General features: G+C 47.5%; 1 protein-coding gene across 1 annotated transcript in view; it reads left to right on the plus strand.

The window, feature by feature from the left end:
* Positions 1 to 2758: 2758 nt before the first annotated feature.
* Positions 2759 to 17469, plus strand: part of LOC138511157 (zinc finger protein 250-like) — a 155891-nt gene continuing 141180 nt past the window's right edge. The window contains exon 1 of the mRNA XM_069626660.1: positions 2759 to 2881. Within this exon, the coding sequence (XP_069482761.1) occupies positions 2801 to 2881 (81 nt within the window). The 5' untranslated portion in view covers positions 2759 to 2800. The remainder of the gene's footprint in view (positions 2882 to 17469) is intronic.

Genomic DNA, 17469 nt, shown 5'->3' on the forward strand with positions numbered 1-17469 from the left:
GGCGTGGTCTTGCTGATCATTAGACCAACATCTGAGCCCTTTCTTTGAGGGTGAAAAGTGAGGGGCTGTGGATTATCAGCTGAGTGATGACTGACGGGACAGATCGGCTTAGAGGGGTTAATGGGTGGAATGGATGAGCGGCCAGGGTGCTATCAAGGGGGAATGGAGGATAGAAAGGGGCTTGAGGAAGCAGTAAGATGAGTAGGCATGGTAGGTGGTGATGTTGCTGTTATTTTTCCTGCTTCCTTTTGATTACATGCTGCTGCAGGAACCTTCTCAGAAGACCTGTCTGCAGGTACTTCCTTGATACTAGGGACGGATTCTGGAAGTAGAACTCGGGAAACGACTGGTACTTGGAGGAAAGGAAAGTAGCCCAGGCCAAGAGATCCTGCCTTGAGGGAATTGGAATGCCTAAGCCTGAGGCTATCTGCCAGCAACACAGGGGCAATTGGAAGCAACTGTGAGCCGTAGCATGAGGGGTGTCAAGGTATGGGCTGCCTGACAAGGGCCCTGATGTTGTGAAGCTTGACCCATCCAAGTGAAGAACTATTGTAAAATCTGAGAAAACAAAGGACTCAGAAAAGCCTTACAGGGATTGCTACACGGTGAAGCCGGACGGTGGGATGAACCATGAACTCTGAAACCCTTGGAGAGGACATGGATTGCAAGTTGAAAGCAGAGAAGCCTGAGGGAGAGAGAGCTCAGACTCTTGAGTAACTGCTGCCAGGCACATTTCCAGAAGAGGACTCATGTTTTTGGTGCATTGTAAGGAGGTTGAACCTTTAAAGAGTATTTTGTGCCATTATGATACCTAGTGTGCGATAGCTTGTGAGTTAAGGAATTAAGACAAGGCGTTGGAAATTTTCTTTCCCGAGGAGAGACAAGGACTCGGCATAGGTTGAGAAATTTACCTTGAGGCAGAACTATTGAAGGCTTTGGACACTGATGGATAAACTCCCACTTTAATACATCCAGTGCACTGTTGGGCCTAGGCGAAACTCTATCATTTGTAAATTGTCCCATAGAACGACAAGTGTTTATCCAACCCCAGTGACGCTAATAAGTCCCTCTGTTATTAAGTAGAGTGTCACGTGTGTTGTTGCTCAGCCATATCACAGTGTGCTCTCATCCACCTTCCCCGCCTACTCTGGGTCTTCATCTTCATTTGTGTTTTTCTTTCGCTGTATTTTCAGATGTTCCACAAACTCTCGCCCTGGACCCTCTGGCGACGTTTCTGGAAGATGTGCCAAGCTCATTGTCCGGTTTGTTTAAGCTTTCTTCGCTTCAAGCAAACGCCTTGAATTTGCCAGAGTTGAGTTTGGGTCTAATTGGAGAACATCTAATTAGCTCGGTGTCTCCTCCCTCTTGGGGCTTTGGGGACGCCCGTGGGAGTCCCGAGTACCCCAATGTGACAGGCACCTGTCCTTAGAAAGGGGGCCTCGACACACAACACAATATAGGCATCTAAGGTACAAAACAAAAACAAAATGTTCTGCCATCTCACCATCCTAAACCTGCGAGCAAACTGCTGATCCCTCGATATGAGGACTTAGTGTCCACAAGGATCGGCTAAGATGTGACGGCACGACACAACACTGGGTCAGGCATAAGGTCTTTCTCAAGAGCTCGAAAAAAGCCTCCAACCAAACCCCTTAACCAGATCATGTGAGCGATCTCGGGCACAGTGCCAGTATTTATGAATATATGGTCTTTACATATTGAAAACACTGGGGGTCTTTGAGGGGCGACCTCATCAACTTGAGGGTCACCTTCTTTAAATCCTTAGACAATCCAATCTTTTCAAACTCTCACTTCCCGAGTTTAGCAGACCTCTGTTTACTGCATAATGCCCGCCGACGCCATTGTACCTTATTCTAATGTTTCTTTCACTAGACAATCACACATTAGTTTAGGGTAACCAAGGAAGCGCTCTTCTGTGGCCTGCGTGTGTGCCAGTTTGGGGGCTTTCCTGGATAACTATTTTGGTTGTTGTTCTTTAGATTGCACGTTGGTGGGGTCAGAGGGTTCTCAGGAGCCGGATAACCCCAGGCCTGACACATGGACTGTTGGTTTTTGTTGTAGTTCACACTGTTCATGTAACTTATCATTGTAAATGTGGAGTATATTTGTGTTGAAACTCATCCTCTTGGTCTGGTCTTTGGCAAGCCCACCCTTAGTTTGGGGCCCTGTCCTGGACTATGGCACTCCTCATTATATATGCCATCACCATGATTGGATCTTCTGCTTTAGAGTTCCTTCGCCTCCTGGTATGATGCTGGGGCAAGAGTCCTATATGCGCTGTACTGCACAACGCTTAGTAACCATGGAAGAAGTTCCGTTGATTTTGTACTTTATTGTGGCGCTTACTGATTGTTATCTAGCCTCCTTAGTATGTTGCAGAGAAAGCTTTCATGTTATATCTATGAACAAGCTCTCCTACTGTCATGCATTATGGAAACCTCTTCTCCCATTCATTGTTGGTAATGAAATAGTGTTAAAGAGAAATGAGTATGAATCATTTCTTACTTTACTGATACCTTATTTTATTTAGGATTGGGGCCAACAGCAATGAAGGTATTTCAGTTCACAAAGACGATACATGTACAAGATCTTACTTACTCCTGACTTGACCTTCTAATTCCAGGAGTAGCAAATGGACCACCCTGGCCTAGTCTGCTTTGTTTGTTACCTGTATTCGTGATGCGAGGTTCTCTTCCTATTGAAACGATTTCAACCTTCCTCTTTCCGCACAGGAGAACCGCTTCTTCCTGCCCCAGAGAGCGCTGTTTCAGGAGCCGCCATGGTATACATCCAGCTCAGAGAAACCGGTGAAGTGTTCCGGCGAGTGCCACCAGCCCGCGGCTGGCAGTCGTGCACCCTGGTTTGTAATAATCAATGTTGTCATTTCTTAATATGATGTGTTCCCGGCCTGTCTTCACATAAATGCACCGTGTTCTCCTGAGCATCCACAGGCCACAGCTGTGGATTGCAATATCAGGACTTGGCAGCTTTCCTGCTGTCCCTATGGAGCAGTGCAATTTCTTTCTCCTGGAGTCTTCCAAGTTATTGAAATATTCGTGAGAGGATGCTGTAGTAAAATACAAAACGTTCCCCAAATATCAGCGGAGACATTCGGCAAGCTGGTAAAAAACAACAACAAAGCCGGCTCCCCCATGGATCCCTGCTCCCCAGACAAACACAAGTCAATCCTCACGTGAGGCGATGCTATAGTAAATGGGCATCTGTATGAACAAAAAACGAGTGTCCTAGAAGCACCTTTCCTGAAATATTGTACCAGGTATTCTGGCGTCCCTGCCCATCGAGTCTGCGATGTCCACGTCTCTGCAAACTGTATTGAGAGAGCAAGACACACATTTTACAAGAGGTTACACATATGTTGCTTCCATGTGTCTTCTTAGAGTGCACTGCTGGATGGGTATGCAAATAAAACCTGGGGCCGTGCTTGACAGGACAGGGACAGAGGCCCTCAGTAGTTTGGTTTCGTAGTGTCATATAGCGCAACACCTGCCTATCGAGGAAATAGAACTTCCAGGAAAGTCCAAACAACCTGGTGTGTGTGTGTGTGTGTGTGTGTTTTTGTTTTTAAAACGTATTTTTGTTGCCATTTAAACTTACCAACTTTAACATCTCCCGGCCCCCACCCCTCCGCCTTATTACAGAAGCTCCTCAATCATATCCTTCTAGTTCCTTCGTTGACTGTGGGAGCTCATACGATTACATAATGCCCAATAGTCTCAAGTTCATTCATGTACTCCCCTTTAATGTAATCCAAGACCATTCCCCAGTCTTGCCTAAACTTCCCGGCATCCCATTGTATGTTGTAGGTCGTCCATTCCATCGCCACAAACCCCCATAGTTTATGTAAGCATTCCACCTTCGTTGGCGGTTGTCTTTGCTTCCAACTTTTCGCTATCACCAGCCATGCCGCTGTTATCAACACGAAGGCTTTACTGTGAGCTTTAGCGTGCAGGTGGATCCCTGGGTCAAACAGATCACACATCCATTCCCTCAGCGTTGGTACCACATCGAGGGCGAGCATTGACCTTATCTGAGCCATGGCCTCGGCCCAGAATGCGCCTGGCATCGGACACTCCCACCAGATATGCCTCCAATCCCCCCTTCATGCCACCTCCCCTCCAGCACTTGTCTGAGGTCACTGGGAATATTCTGTGTAGCCTCTCTGGTGTATAATGCCACTGTATCATTTCATACCAGGCTTCCCTAAATTGGATCAATCTCGTCAGTTTAGCGATATTCCCCCACAGGTGCTCCCAGTGTTCCCTAGGGATATCTGTCCCGAGGGTATTTTCCCATCATTGCATGTAGGCCCCAGCTGGGACCTTGTCTGCCTCCATCAAAATCGAGTATAGTTTTGACACATATGTCTATTCCCTGTGTGTGTGTTGATGAATTTCTAAAAGGCTGTGAGTTCTCTCCCCGCTGCCAGTTTCATTCCTGGGTTCATTATCCAATGTCTCGTTTGATAATATTCCATTCTATCCCTCTCTGAGAGCCCCATATACTGTTTGCACTCTGCAAATGTATGAATGTCTGCCCCCTGCATCATGCCCCTCTGTTTTGTGTAGCCCACCTTATGCCACTGCCTCAAAACTCCCTGAAGCGTCCCCCGGTGGAATTGTGGATTCCCCAGGAGTGGGGTAAAGTATGACGGGCGTGTGGTGAGTGATCTCCGTTCCATTGGACGATCCCATATATCACACACCACTGCCAGGACCTGGCTTACACGAGTATTCTGGTGTCTATCTCACCTGTGTAACCATAAAAAACCCTCCAGGGAGCACCCCGCCACTGCCCTATACATCCTTGCCCATGGATTCGTCACATCCACTGAAAACCATTCTCGCACTACTCGCAGCTGGGCAGCCTCTTAATACTTGGTAAAGTTTGGATGCCCCCCCCCCCCTTTGTCTTTGGGGGCCAGCAAGGTTCGTAATGCTACTCTCTGGGTTTTATTCTGACAGAGGAACCATTTTATTCATTGCCGCAAAGAATGGTCGCGGGACTGTGATCGGGAGAGCCTGGAAATAACACAAAACCCTCTGAAGTGTCACCATCTTCACCGTGGCCACCCTACCTAGCCATAACATTCGCAAAGGGGTCCATTACCCCAAGTCGGTCTTTACTTGTCTGAGTAAGTCAGCTTAGTTCTTCTCGTACATCTGCGCACTTTGCTGGCTATATTAAATCCCAAATACCTGATACTAGCGCTTGCCACTGCAAACTGTGAGTACAAAGGCAAAGCCGGCATCTGTGCCTGCGGTAGTCCCAGGTCCAATATTTTAAACTTCGACATGTTAACCTTGAGCCTGCCACCTGCTCTATTGCTTTCAATTCCACCACCAGCGCCTGTATTGATATTTCCGGATGTATCGATGCGGCTATTTTATGCTCCTCGTCGCCGAATGGGATGCCCTGTATCGCTGGGCACTGCCTGAGTTTTATAAGGAATGATTCCAAATAGATGGCATATAGAAGCAGCGACAAAGGGCACACCTGCCTTGTGCCACAGCAAATAATAATGCTATGAGATAGTTGGTCATTCATTGATGAGCACATTGTAGGACACCTATAACTTGCTTTCACCATCTGTACAAACTTGGCTCCTATCCCCATCCGCTCCATAGCGCTAAACAAGAAGGGCCCCTCCACCCGGTCCACCGCCTTTTCGTCATCCAACGTTACCAGTACCGATGGGTTCTGTTTTGTTTTAGCCTTCCGTATCAAATGGGTAATCCTCCTTATGTTATCCCGTGTCTGCCGCCCTATTATGAATCTATTGCGCCGGTAACTCGCAAGTCTTGGGGCGCAGATACATGAACACAAGGTACGAACATAAATTAACGAGACAGGTGCAGATGGAGCGACCAGGTGGTTTTTAAGACGACTGTTTAGCTAAAGATATGCGTCTTCACCTGCTTACGAAAACTTAAGTAGTTTGCTTCCTTTCTTATGTTAATGGGAAATTATTCCATAAACCTGCTTTAACAGTCGGAAAGGATTTACCTAGGCCTGGCTTACTATTATGCTTTGCTAGCGCAACCTTGTTTTGATCTGCTGATCTTAGAGTGCGGGTAGGTACGTAAGTATATATTTTTGATGTCAGGTACCCTGGTGCCTTGCCCTAGATACAGCGGTGTGCTATGGTGAGGGCCTTGAATTTAATTCTTTTCTCTACTTTAAGCCAGTGCAGCTCTTTCCTGGAGTTGCTGATGTGGTCGAATTTAGGTATATGCTTAATAATTCTGACTGCATTATTCTGTATGATCTGGTAAACTTTGAGACATTTGTTGTTTGCCCCTGCCATCAGGGCGTTACCATAATCCAAACGAGATAAAATGGTTGCCCTAGCCACTGAGGCACAGTTGTCCTCTGATATGTAAGGTCTAATGGCTTTAGGGAGTCTAAGATGATAGCTACATGTTTTTTTAATATTTTGTGACTGTGCTTCGGCTCCGAATGATGCTTCCATCATCATACCCAACGTTTTAACTTTGTCGAGGACCTTAATCTGTGTGTTTTCAATCTGAAAGGAATTGTATTCTGGGGAGAGGAAATTTCTGACCACCTGGGAACCGAAGACCATCAACTCTGTCTTTTTTCCATTTAAGCACATCCAGTTGGTGTCCATCCATTGTTCTACACTGGAATAGATGTGAAGTAGGTTATCATTATCTTTTTTGTGATCGCCACAGAGTTCCATCACTAGTTGAGTGTCATCAGCATAATTCGTGAAAAATATATTTATCTGATCCAGTACGTGGCAGAGGAATCTAAGATATAGATTGAACAACAGAGGGGACATGCTGGCTCCCTGTGGAACCCTGCCGAGGATTTCTCTTTCTGACGATAATTGATCACCCCAGTAGACCCGTGATGTCCTATTTTTTAGGAATGACATTATCCACCCTTTGGCTGCTGATGAGCAATTGGCCGTTTTACCCAGAGCTACTTCGAGGAGATCATGGTCAAGAAGGTTGAATGCAGCACAAAGATCCAATAGGACAAGAAGGCCTGCTTTCCCTTTGTCCATGATACTGAGCATCCTTGTCTGAAGATCTATCATAGCCATCTCAGTGCTGTGAGCAGGTCTAAAGCCCGAATGTTGGGGGTGAAGTGATTCCGACACTTCTACATGCGGCTGTAGTTGTGATGTATCTATCCTATCCATGATTTTTAGTAGGAAGTTACAATTAGTAATGGGCCTGAGATTGCTGGAGTCTCTAGGATCCAGGCCTGGTTTATTGACCAGTGGAGTGACAGTGACCCTTTTTATGTCCTGAGGGAATAATTGATCCCTAAAGGAAGAATTGATGATTTTAGATAATAGAGGTGAAAAGAGATCGGAATTATCTAGAATCATTTTAGCTGGTAGGATGTTTTATGCACAAGAGGTTGGCTTCCTAGAAGCAAGTGTTTTTTCCATATCCTCTGAGGTGATGTTAGAAAAATTAAAGGTTTTGACATTGCCAATAGCCTCTTCAGGGGGTAGATTTGGGTTTTTTGGTTTTTTAATTGGGCTTTAGTGATTATGTCTCTGTCTTTTTCGATTTTTAGGAAAAAGGCTTTTTGGGTATTCTCACAATCCTGTTGAGACGGAATGAAGGGAGGTGAGATGGCCTTGGGTTTTTCGATAGACTTCAGGATGCTAAATAGTTTACCTGTAGCGTTACCTGCTAATGTGATTTGATTATCATAGTACTGTTTTTTTTTGCCTCTGTTCTCTTTCTTGTATCTTAACTCTATATTCTTCAATTTGTCCTTATTCTGTACTGTAGGATTTTTTTCCATGCAATTTCTAGTTTTCTCTTTTTCCCTTTTAGTACTGACAGATCTTTTGAGAACCAGGTGTGAGGTTTAACAATGGATCTGCATGTTTTAAATTGAAGGGGAGAATTCTGGTCAGCCAATTGTTTGGGATGGTCAAGTAAATTGATCATCATGACTTCCCATGAGTCTTCTTCTTTGATATTATCATTAATATCCTCTATACAGGATTCTAGCTGTTCCCTGTTGATGTGTTTTAAAGTTCTTGTGGGCTATTGTCAAAGGTGGATTCAGAGTTTTATCTCCAGGGGATGGAGGGATGATTTGAAAAGTGACGCTAAAATGGTCTGCCCAAATGCAGGGTTCTGTCTTGTAGTCATGTGTATTTAAGTTGTTTGTCACAACCCAGTCTAATTGGTGTCCATTTTTCATTTTGGGTTCACTGTTGGTAACGTGGAAATCTAAATTGTTCAGTAATCTCTCTAGATTGGCGGCGTCTTTATCTGCTGGGTTGCCGTACCATCTGTTAAGGGCTCCTACTGCCAACGTGGCGCAGTTAGGACCTTTGAGAAGGTTAAGAAGGTGGCAGAACTCTTCATTGAAATCAGGGGTAATAGAGGGTGGCTACAACTACCAAGTTAAGACAGCTGTTTCCAGTCGACAAGTATTTTAGGTGAATAATTTCACTACTCCTTGCAATAACTGCCACTCCTCCTCCTTGATCGCATTCTCTATTAGTGAAATATATTGCATATCCTTCTGGGAATGCCATGTCACATGTAGGGCGTATGGGTTATTTTAACCACGTTTCGGTGATACAAAATATGTCTATGCACTCCTCGATCCTTTCATGCATACATAGGGCATGCTTATTCAATGATCGAGTATTCAGTATACCGATTTTAAGCCCTGGGATAGATTTTATTTTGTAAGCTGCATTAGAGGACGGTGTCTCTGTCCGTCAGGCTTTTTTTTGGTGTCTTTTAGTGGCTAATCCCTCTTCGCTCGTGTGTTGTAGACCTTTTTTATCTATCATGTGTGCTGCATTGATAGCTTTGTTTAGGCACTGTTGTTTGCGACTATCCAAGAGCAGTTTAGCCGTTTCAGGGTTAGAAATAACTTTTTCATTCTGGGTGCCCTGTAGTAAAGGCTGTACTAGCGGTTTAAGAAGGGGCGTCCTGTGTGTGCAAAGAGTTAGGCTCCAAGTTCACGGTTAATGTGGGGGGTACTTACGCTTATTGGCGAGGACATGATTCTGGGTTGATTAATGAAGATATTTCTTGCTGCAGTGATTGCTGCTAGTACCTCCTGTAACCCCATATTGCTAAGGAGAGACGCCGCGTCCCCACGTCCGGCCACGGACCGGCACAGACTGGCTTGTCCCCTTTGCGCTGGCGCGTTCACGCTGGGTTAGGCAGGAAATGCAGAAAAGAACTACAAATGCTACTGGGAAATGTAGTTTTTTCCCGAAAACCGTGCATGCAGGAAGCTTCTCTTCCTGATTCAATTCGCACTGAATCAAGCTAGTACAAAACTAACTAAGGCGTACTGCTGCAATAGTAAAAGGATGCAACAAATGCAATTCAGAGAGGTGAAATAAGACACAATAAAAAGTGCAAATGTAGCAATTTAAAATGGCAAAATTAAATACCAACAGTCAATCCTTTTTAACAAACCACCTTTTGCATCTATATTCATCAGTGCGATGGGTCGCCCTTGCCTGGCTCCACAAATACCACTACCTTTGCCTCCACCATGGTCTGTGACATCCCCCCCCCCTTATGCACTTTGGAGTTATAAAGAGTCATAAGCCGAGGGATAAGCTTCCGGATATAGTTTTTTATTTTATTTTTTTAAATTTTTTTTAAAAACATTTTATTGAATATTTAAAACAACAATACAAACCAAACTTAGTGTATAAAAAAAGCTGTTCAATTGTATATTTTCCAAGTCGCGCTCACTGCATCCCTTATCCCACCCCCGTTACGAGCCTACTTCTGCTAACGTTCTGTTTCTGCCTCTGGTGATGGGGTATCTCTACCCGTGGGATCCGATGGGCCTTGTATTGACCCAAACAATTCTGCTATCAGGAGCCTCCAAGCCATCAGGGTCTCAGTCTCTTCCCCCCCCCCACCCCCAGCGCTGCTAGTTTCTTGCCATACCACAGTTTCCGCCTCCGCCCATTTCTGCAAATCCATCCACCATACTTGTAATCGTGGTTTATGGCATGTCTTGTACCCCATAGCAATCCTCCTCTTCGCAAGCGCATATGCCAGGTCCTTCAGTTTGCTGACATGCCTAAGTTTCCGTGGCCTAGGGAACCCTCCCCCCCCCCCCACCAGACAGGCCCACACGGTATCCACCTTGATGCCTTTTTCTGCCTATTTGTGTGCGACCTCACCCCAGAAGCGCTCTATTACCAGGCATGTCCAAAACATATGTACCATGCCCGCATTTTCCTCGTCACATTTAGGGCATGCCTGCCTTCCCACATTTTTAAACTTGGATATTCTGTGAGGTGTCAGATACGCCCTATGTGTAACATACAATTGCAACTGCTTAAGTCTTGCGTTCCTTGACACTTTCTTGTTATACCCTTGGACTCGTTCCCACATCCCGTCCTCCATTGGGGCTCCTACTTCCCCTTCCCACTCCAGTCTCAATTGCACTATCTTCTTCCCCACTATGGCCATCATCATCATCTCATATATTCTGGATATCTCGTGTCCCCCTTCCGCTATATCATATATTGTGTCTATAGCTGCATCTGGTCTTCTGGATATAGTTTGCATAAAATATTGCCGCAAATCCGTCCGGTCCAGGTGCTTTATTTACTGGTAAGGCTTTAATTGCTGCCTCCATCTCCTCCTCCCTTATGTCCCCTTCTAGCCTCTCCTGCTCCATAGGCATTATTTTCGGCATTGGCAGTTTTGTGAAATACATTTCGACCGCTAATTGGTCCGGGTGCCCCGAGGCATATAGAGTTTCATTCGATTTGGCAACAGTCTCCATTATGGCCCTCAGTTCTGATGAGATCGACCCGTTGGGCTGTGCAATTTGAAGACTGTCCGGGCTGCCTCCGTTTTCTTCAGCTGCCAAGCAAGTAACCTGTCGGGCCTACTGGCCTTCACATAGTATGTCTGCCTGCTCACCAACAGGGGCTTCTCGGCCCTGCGGATGCGCAGCAGTTCCAGTTGACTACGAACTTCTTATACAGACCCCTTGTCCTATTTTTCGGCAATGGCGCGCTAAATTCCACCCAGTTGGGCTTCTAAGTCCTTCTCCATTTCCCCCCTGTGTTTCTCCCTCTGGGCCCGGAGGGCTATAAGTTTCCCCTGCATTATTGCCTTAAAGGCATCACATATCCCTTCTTGCGAGGCATCTTGGTTGCCGTTAGCGGAAAAGTACCCATCTATCTTGTCTCCTATTACCTTAACCGACGCTGTGCCATTCAATAGTTCCCCTGGGAACGCCCTAGCCCATAGCTTCCTACGCGGCCCCTGGTCCTGCATCGTCACCAGCATCGGGGCGTGATCCGACAAATAGTTGGACCCTAGTTCTATTTGCCCTACCTCCTCCATCATCCTGGCCGTCACCCTCACATAATCTATTCTGGACAGGGATTGATATTTTTATATGCAAAAAGCATGTATAGCCCCTTTCACCCCCCCCCCTCCTGGTCCGCCAGACGTCCCAAAGGGTCAGCCCCCCATCAACGCGCGCGATGGGTGTGTGGCTCCCCTTCCTACTCCCAAGCTATCCAATGCAGTGTTCCACGCCAAGTTAAAATCCCCAGTGAAAAGGATTTCCCCCATGGGAAAGTGCTCTAATTTCAATGCCACCTCCCGCAGGAACCCATCCTGTCCTGTACACTGCACACCGTTACCAGGGTTGAATGTCTTTATATAAACAAAAATGTTGAGTGTGTAAGAACCTGGCTCCAAGCGAATCCTTAATTCCTATCAGGACCCCTGCTGTTTTCCCCAAAGCGTTGGCCTGATATATATGTGAAATTGCCTTAAGCGAATGGTGAGTTTATCCGCCGTTCTTTACGTGTGTCTCCTGCAGCATAGTCTGCATGTTCCCTTCTTATTTGGGCCTCGACGGTTTTATGTTTCATTGGAGAATTCAGGCCCCTCCCATTATGCGACAATACCTTGAATGTATTTTATTGAAGTAGTATTCTTCGCCACCGCTGTATTGTTCCAATATCCCCAACAAAATGTCACTCCTCTCTGCTTCTGCCCGCATCTTTCCTCCACCCTCCCCTCCCCTTTCCTCCACTTCCCTTCCTTACCCTCCCGAACCCCCCACCCAACAAAACCTTCCTATGCTTAGGCCGAAGATCTTAAGATACACTTCCCCACTGATTCCAAGAACTGTGAGCGAATCACTTCTGCGCAGGCCTAGCAAGTCGACCCCAACCCCCACCCTACCTAACCCTCCTCAGCACCTTTATCTATTTGCAGGGAGCACCCCGCCCTGCGTACCTTATAATCCTTCCCCTCTGCCACTCGACCTTCTTTGGCCCTTAATCCATTTCCATTGTCTCTGTCCATGCTGGGAAGCAGACCTGGGTCATCGCTCCTCTGGGCCTTCTTCCTCCTCCAGGTGCAGCAGTGCAGGCCCTCTGCACATGATGCAATTCAGTGTTGCGTCCCGTCCAGGCTAAAGAGTAAACCGAACGGGAAGGTCCATTTCTATGGCATGCGTTTTGTTATGTGCCCTTGTTACCTGGCCCAAATCTCTGTTTTGTGGGGTTATTAGAGCTAGGTGCTTGAACAGTTGAACCTGTGTGCCATTCACAGTAACGGTCCCTTGACTTCACGCAGAGCACAAAATGTTCTCCTTCTGACCATAAGAGGTGAGGGCCACCAGGACGGCTCTCGACCTCGCTCCCGGCTCCCTTCACCTGGCCCCCCACCCTGTGCACGCGATCAATCCCCACCGCTTCGGGTTGGGAATCCAGCAATAGGTTCCCTAAGCACTGCTGGATCGTGGTCTTTAGTTCAGCATTCTGGGCTGTTTCGTTAAGTCCCTTCACCGGAAGGTTAGACCAGCGCAACCTGTTCTCCATATTTTCTGCCTGTAGTCCAGATTATGGGAGACCCTGGCCAACTGTTCCAATAGTTTGCTGTTTTGTTGTACCTCTGCCAACACTTCTGCTAATCCCTGCTCTGTCACATCCGCCCTGTCACATCCACTCTGTCTCCCAGGCTCTTCACCTCGCCTTTAACCTCTTTCAGGGAGCATCTCAGAGAGATGCTAATTGCTCCTGAAAAGTATTAGTCATTCTCCCCTCTAAGTCTCTGAAGCACTCTCTGAGGTATTCTTTGCTGAGGGCCTTATTGTCACTCTCTTGAGCTTCCCCTCCCTTCTTCCCACTGCCTTCTTTTCCGGCCGCTGGTGCGTCCTCCCCCTGCCACCTCCAGCAGTGCTCCAATTGTCCCTCCTGGAGCACTGAGGGTTGTCTCCTTCTGATGGTGTGGTGAGCCTCACTTAGTGGGGGAGAGGTGCTCTATCTCCCCCCGCCTCCTCGGTGCCCACTCCCCATCCGCTGGGGCCCAGAATCGATGGTCTGTGCTTCACATGGGCTAGCTCACCACCATCAGTCACTCGGAGCTATGCGCAGCGGTCCCCGTTCTTCTACCCTTGGGTGGGGGTGCCCACCCACAATTCCTTGTCTTCGCCCTCTAGTAGCCCCAACTACGTAGGGCTCCACCAGGCCCTTTTTCAATCTCCAGTTGCTTCTCTTGAGGCCCAGCCACGCCCTCGCACCTTCACGCTCTCCCCCCTGGGCTCTCCGCCAAACTCGGCTCCTGCCTCCTTTTTGCCACCACTAGACCCGGGGGGGCTGTCCACTCACCTCCCGGGTTTCTGGCTTTTGCGGTCATTTGTCTGCTCCCTTCCATCAGCGCCGGGTCCTCTGGGCGGTCTCCTCCTCCTCCGCTCCTCACCTAGCAGGTCGTCCGCGTGGGGTGCTTCCCGGTCGGGTCTATGGCTCGACTCTGCCACCTGTTGGAGGCCTATCAATGCCGTGGCTTTTCTCCCTGGAGCCACTCCTCTGCCAACGGAGACCTCTCTTAATCTCCAGCCGACCCCCAATCGGGTCTCCTGTCGTCCCAAGTGCTCGCCTCCTACTCGCCAGCGTCCCTCCACGCCGCACCTCAGCGGGTCGCAGGCGTCATTTGGGGGAGAGGGAAGGGACAGCCCTTCTACCCCGCTTTTGTAGATCTTACAGCCGTACCCCTATCACCAGTTGTTAGGCAGAATCCTCTGCAGTGCCCTTAGGGAACACTACAGACAATTAAGTCTACAAGTGGCAGTACAATTTCACCTTTGGTACGAGCCTGTACTGCACAGTTACAGTGGTAGCAGTAGCGGAGCAGCCAGACTTATCTCAAGAGCAAATGAGCAGTAATAGGAATTACACAAAGGACCACAATTACTGTGACTCAAGCAAACACTGACTCAAGGTTTCTGGTTAAAAAATATAAGTACATTTATTTTTTAAACATCTGTTGACAAAACACTTCACTTCTAGTAAACAAAACCACACTCTAAATATACCACACACAACCAATTCCTTTGGTTCAGGAAAATTCAAGGTAAATCCATAAGGATTTGACAGGCCGGTGTTGTGAAACAAAAGCCGTTACCGGGGTTTAAGAAGCTCTCACTTTTTGACAGTAATGACAGTTCGGTCTTAGGAAAGAAAAGTGTACCCGCGGGAAGAAATGTAACCGTAGTCAAACACACTTAGCACATTGAATAAAAACCAGAGAATAGTGGAGAAAAATCATAGGCAATACTTTTGTCAAGGCACTAGCATCAGAGGATGTGTTCTAAAATACAGATAAAGTCAATAGGCCTGCGCCAGTGTCAAATGGAGCAGAGCTCTGTTGCCCAGGATCACACGATAGAACAGTGTGAGATGGACATTGCCAGGAGTACTTGGATATTGTTAAAAGGAGGCAAAGGTTATAAGAGGGAAAGAAGAAAGGACAAGCCTTCGAAAAGGAAAAGGGTTCACCCCGATTCCTCAAGGTCGGACGGAGAGAACGACCAAATGGACACAGTACCTTATTCAACTGAAGAAAGCTGGTGCTAAGGCAGTTGTTTCTGGTAGTTTCGGCAGACTCACAGTTCCTGGAGCTTCAGTCGTGGGGACAAGGAGGACGACATCTGGAGCGATCTGCACTACCCAGGGATGAGGGCAGCAGCAGCAATGGTGAATAAAAGGTGCGCTCCTTTAAAACAGGAGAGGGCTACAGCATCGTGCAGCGATTTCGACCCAGGAGAGGATCCTCTGGCTGTTGAAGGTGAGCTGATTGATCCGACCAGGCTCAAGGGAACAAGACTCCGGACTGGATCTTCTCTGTCGTTGAAGTGTAGATAGCTCAGGACTGCAGCAGGGCTTCACCAGGATCCAGTAGTTGCAGCAGCCGTCTACTTCTCTGCTTCTCTTCGGTTCTTGTAGTTCCAGTGGCGACTCTGACTTCCAGCCCAAGAGTCTTGCCTTTTATGTGAAAATCCCCCATTCACACAGCCTGGCTGTCAATCACACAGCAGGGGGGTTGTCCAGCCCGGACACCCACCTCAGCCCATGGACACAAAGTGTGACTTGGGTCTCCAAGGAGACCCTGTACAGGGGGTTACTAAAACCCTCCCTCACATTCAGCCCACCTAGACACCCAGATGCCAAAGGAGGGCTTCTGGACAGAAGCCCGCCAAAGGTCGGTGAACAAAGAAGGCAAACCTGGTTTGCTGTGCAAAGTAAAACACAAGAAGGATATTAACACAAAGAAATGGCGACTAAACCCGACCGGAGCCAAAATAAAAAGTATTTGGTCAAGCAGGTTTAAGTTCGAGGCTAATATAATTGCCTAAAACAGTACCGCGTTTATATAGTATAATCGCGGTAGAAAAGTTAGGGTAGATACCACTGCCACCAGCCAAGTCTCGGTGTTAAGGGAGCGAAACAAGGCTCCAAGAGGCACAGACACAAAGGGATAGGAATTAACCCTTTCCAGTACTCCATGTAAGATGGGGTGTACTGGGTCTGTAATTTAAAGGTGACCATATAAAGTTAATGGCAACTTTACCTGTTTCTGAGGGACAGTAGTCAGCCTCAGAAAATGGAGTCGGGAGGGAATCTTAGACATCCCTGTCTCATGCACTGAAGGTGCTGTGTAACACACACAAAAAGTTGGGATCATGGAGTGGTGTGCTCCAGAGCCCAAGATCACACAAAAAGTAGAAATACACATGGCAAAACACATGTAAGAGTGGGAGAAAGCCTCACACTCTTACCAGGTGGAAAAAATAAATTCCAGACATCCAGCAAAGCTGCTGAGGGACTCGCTAGGTGAGGGGAAATTAGCCGTAAATGAGAATTCTCCCTAACACCAGTGCCAGGCCCGGACCACCGTTTCCACGGGTCGGCTAGGCCTGCTTTCGCGGCCCAGAGTGGAGCACAGGACAGTACGTCCTCACTCGCAGCAGCCATCTTGGGGAATGCAGGGATGTATTTTTAGGTGCTTCTCTTCGTGCAATAGTCTTCCGTTTCCTTACCACATACCTCCACTGCATTCAGCATTTTAGAATCTTAATCTGATGACATACTAGTTTAACACCACATGATTAATTTTATATAATCAAAAAGGATTGGTCTTTGTAATTCTTCAACGCTTCACTATAATAATTAAATGCAATACCTTTGCAAAGCCAAACCTGTCCTTTAACTTAAAATGAGTTACAAGGCATGAGGGCATTCTAGACACAGTGGCAAAAGGCGCCTATGCATAGACATGACCGATGGTGCAGCCTGCAAGGGGCATGCCTGGATCAGCTCCTGTGACTTTGCTTTGTGGCGAGGGGGCATGTGGGCCTTTGGGATTTGGTACCATAACTGGGTGCCACATGTGCTATGCAAGGATTCTGGCTGTAATAAACGAAATCTTGCCCGCCTTATGCTCTTGCCCTGTGCTTTGGGGAAGGTCATTCTAGGGTGCCCACATAAACTAAACACACTGAGCACATTCTGAGGTGCCTGCATGGGCACTCCCTTCAGGGTACCACAGCGGACTCCTTCAAGGTGTCTGCACCAACCTCATCTACAGCACTATGCTCAAAGCAGAGCCGCCTGTGCTGATTTCTGTGCTGATTTCTAGGGCAGGCACACGTGCGATTGATACTCGTGCGTGCCAAATTGTTCTCTTCAATCTCTTTCTCTTCCCAAAATACCCCCTACCCAGCTCGATCTCCCCCTGAAACCCTCTGGCTTTTCTTTTGCTGATTCTGGCACACTGATTTTCAGGCAGCAGGAGCAGGACCCCCATGTTAGGTTTTCCATTCCGGTGCATTCCTGGGAGGGGGGGTGTTTTGATCTAGAGCACGTAGGCCATGAATCCGATGGAAGGGGTGTTTACGGCTCCTGTGCAATGATGGGGTGCCCTCTGCCCAGGGACACAGGAGCCACTGGCATATTCTTCATCGGAAGACCCGCTTATTCAGGAGATTGTGGGGGTGGGGCAGGTGGATCTCCAAAAGACATCAAGTCCAACCCATCTCTGCAAGTGACGGTCCTTGCCAATTCACCGTCAGTCTCTGCCAGATTGTCTGATCCCACACTGGGATCTACTTCGCCTGACAGTTCATTGT

This window comes from Ambystoma mexicanum, chromosome 6p (genome assembly GCF_040938575.1).
Source record: "Ambystoma mexicanum isolate Mex_15411 chromosome 6p, UKY_AmexF1_1, whole genome shotgun sequence".
Taxonomy (NCBI): domain Eukaryota; kingdom Metazoa; phylum Chordata; class Amphibia; order Caudata; family Ambystomatidae; genus Ambystoma; species Ambystoma mexicanum.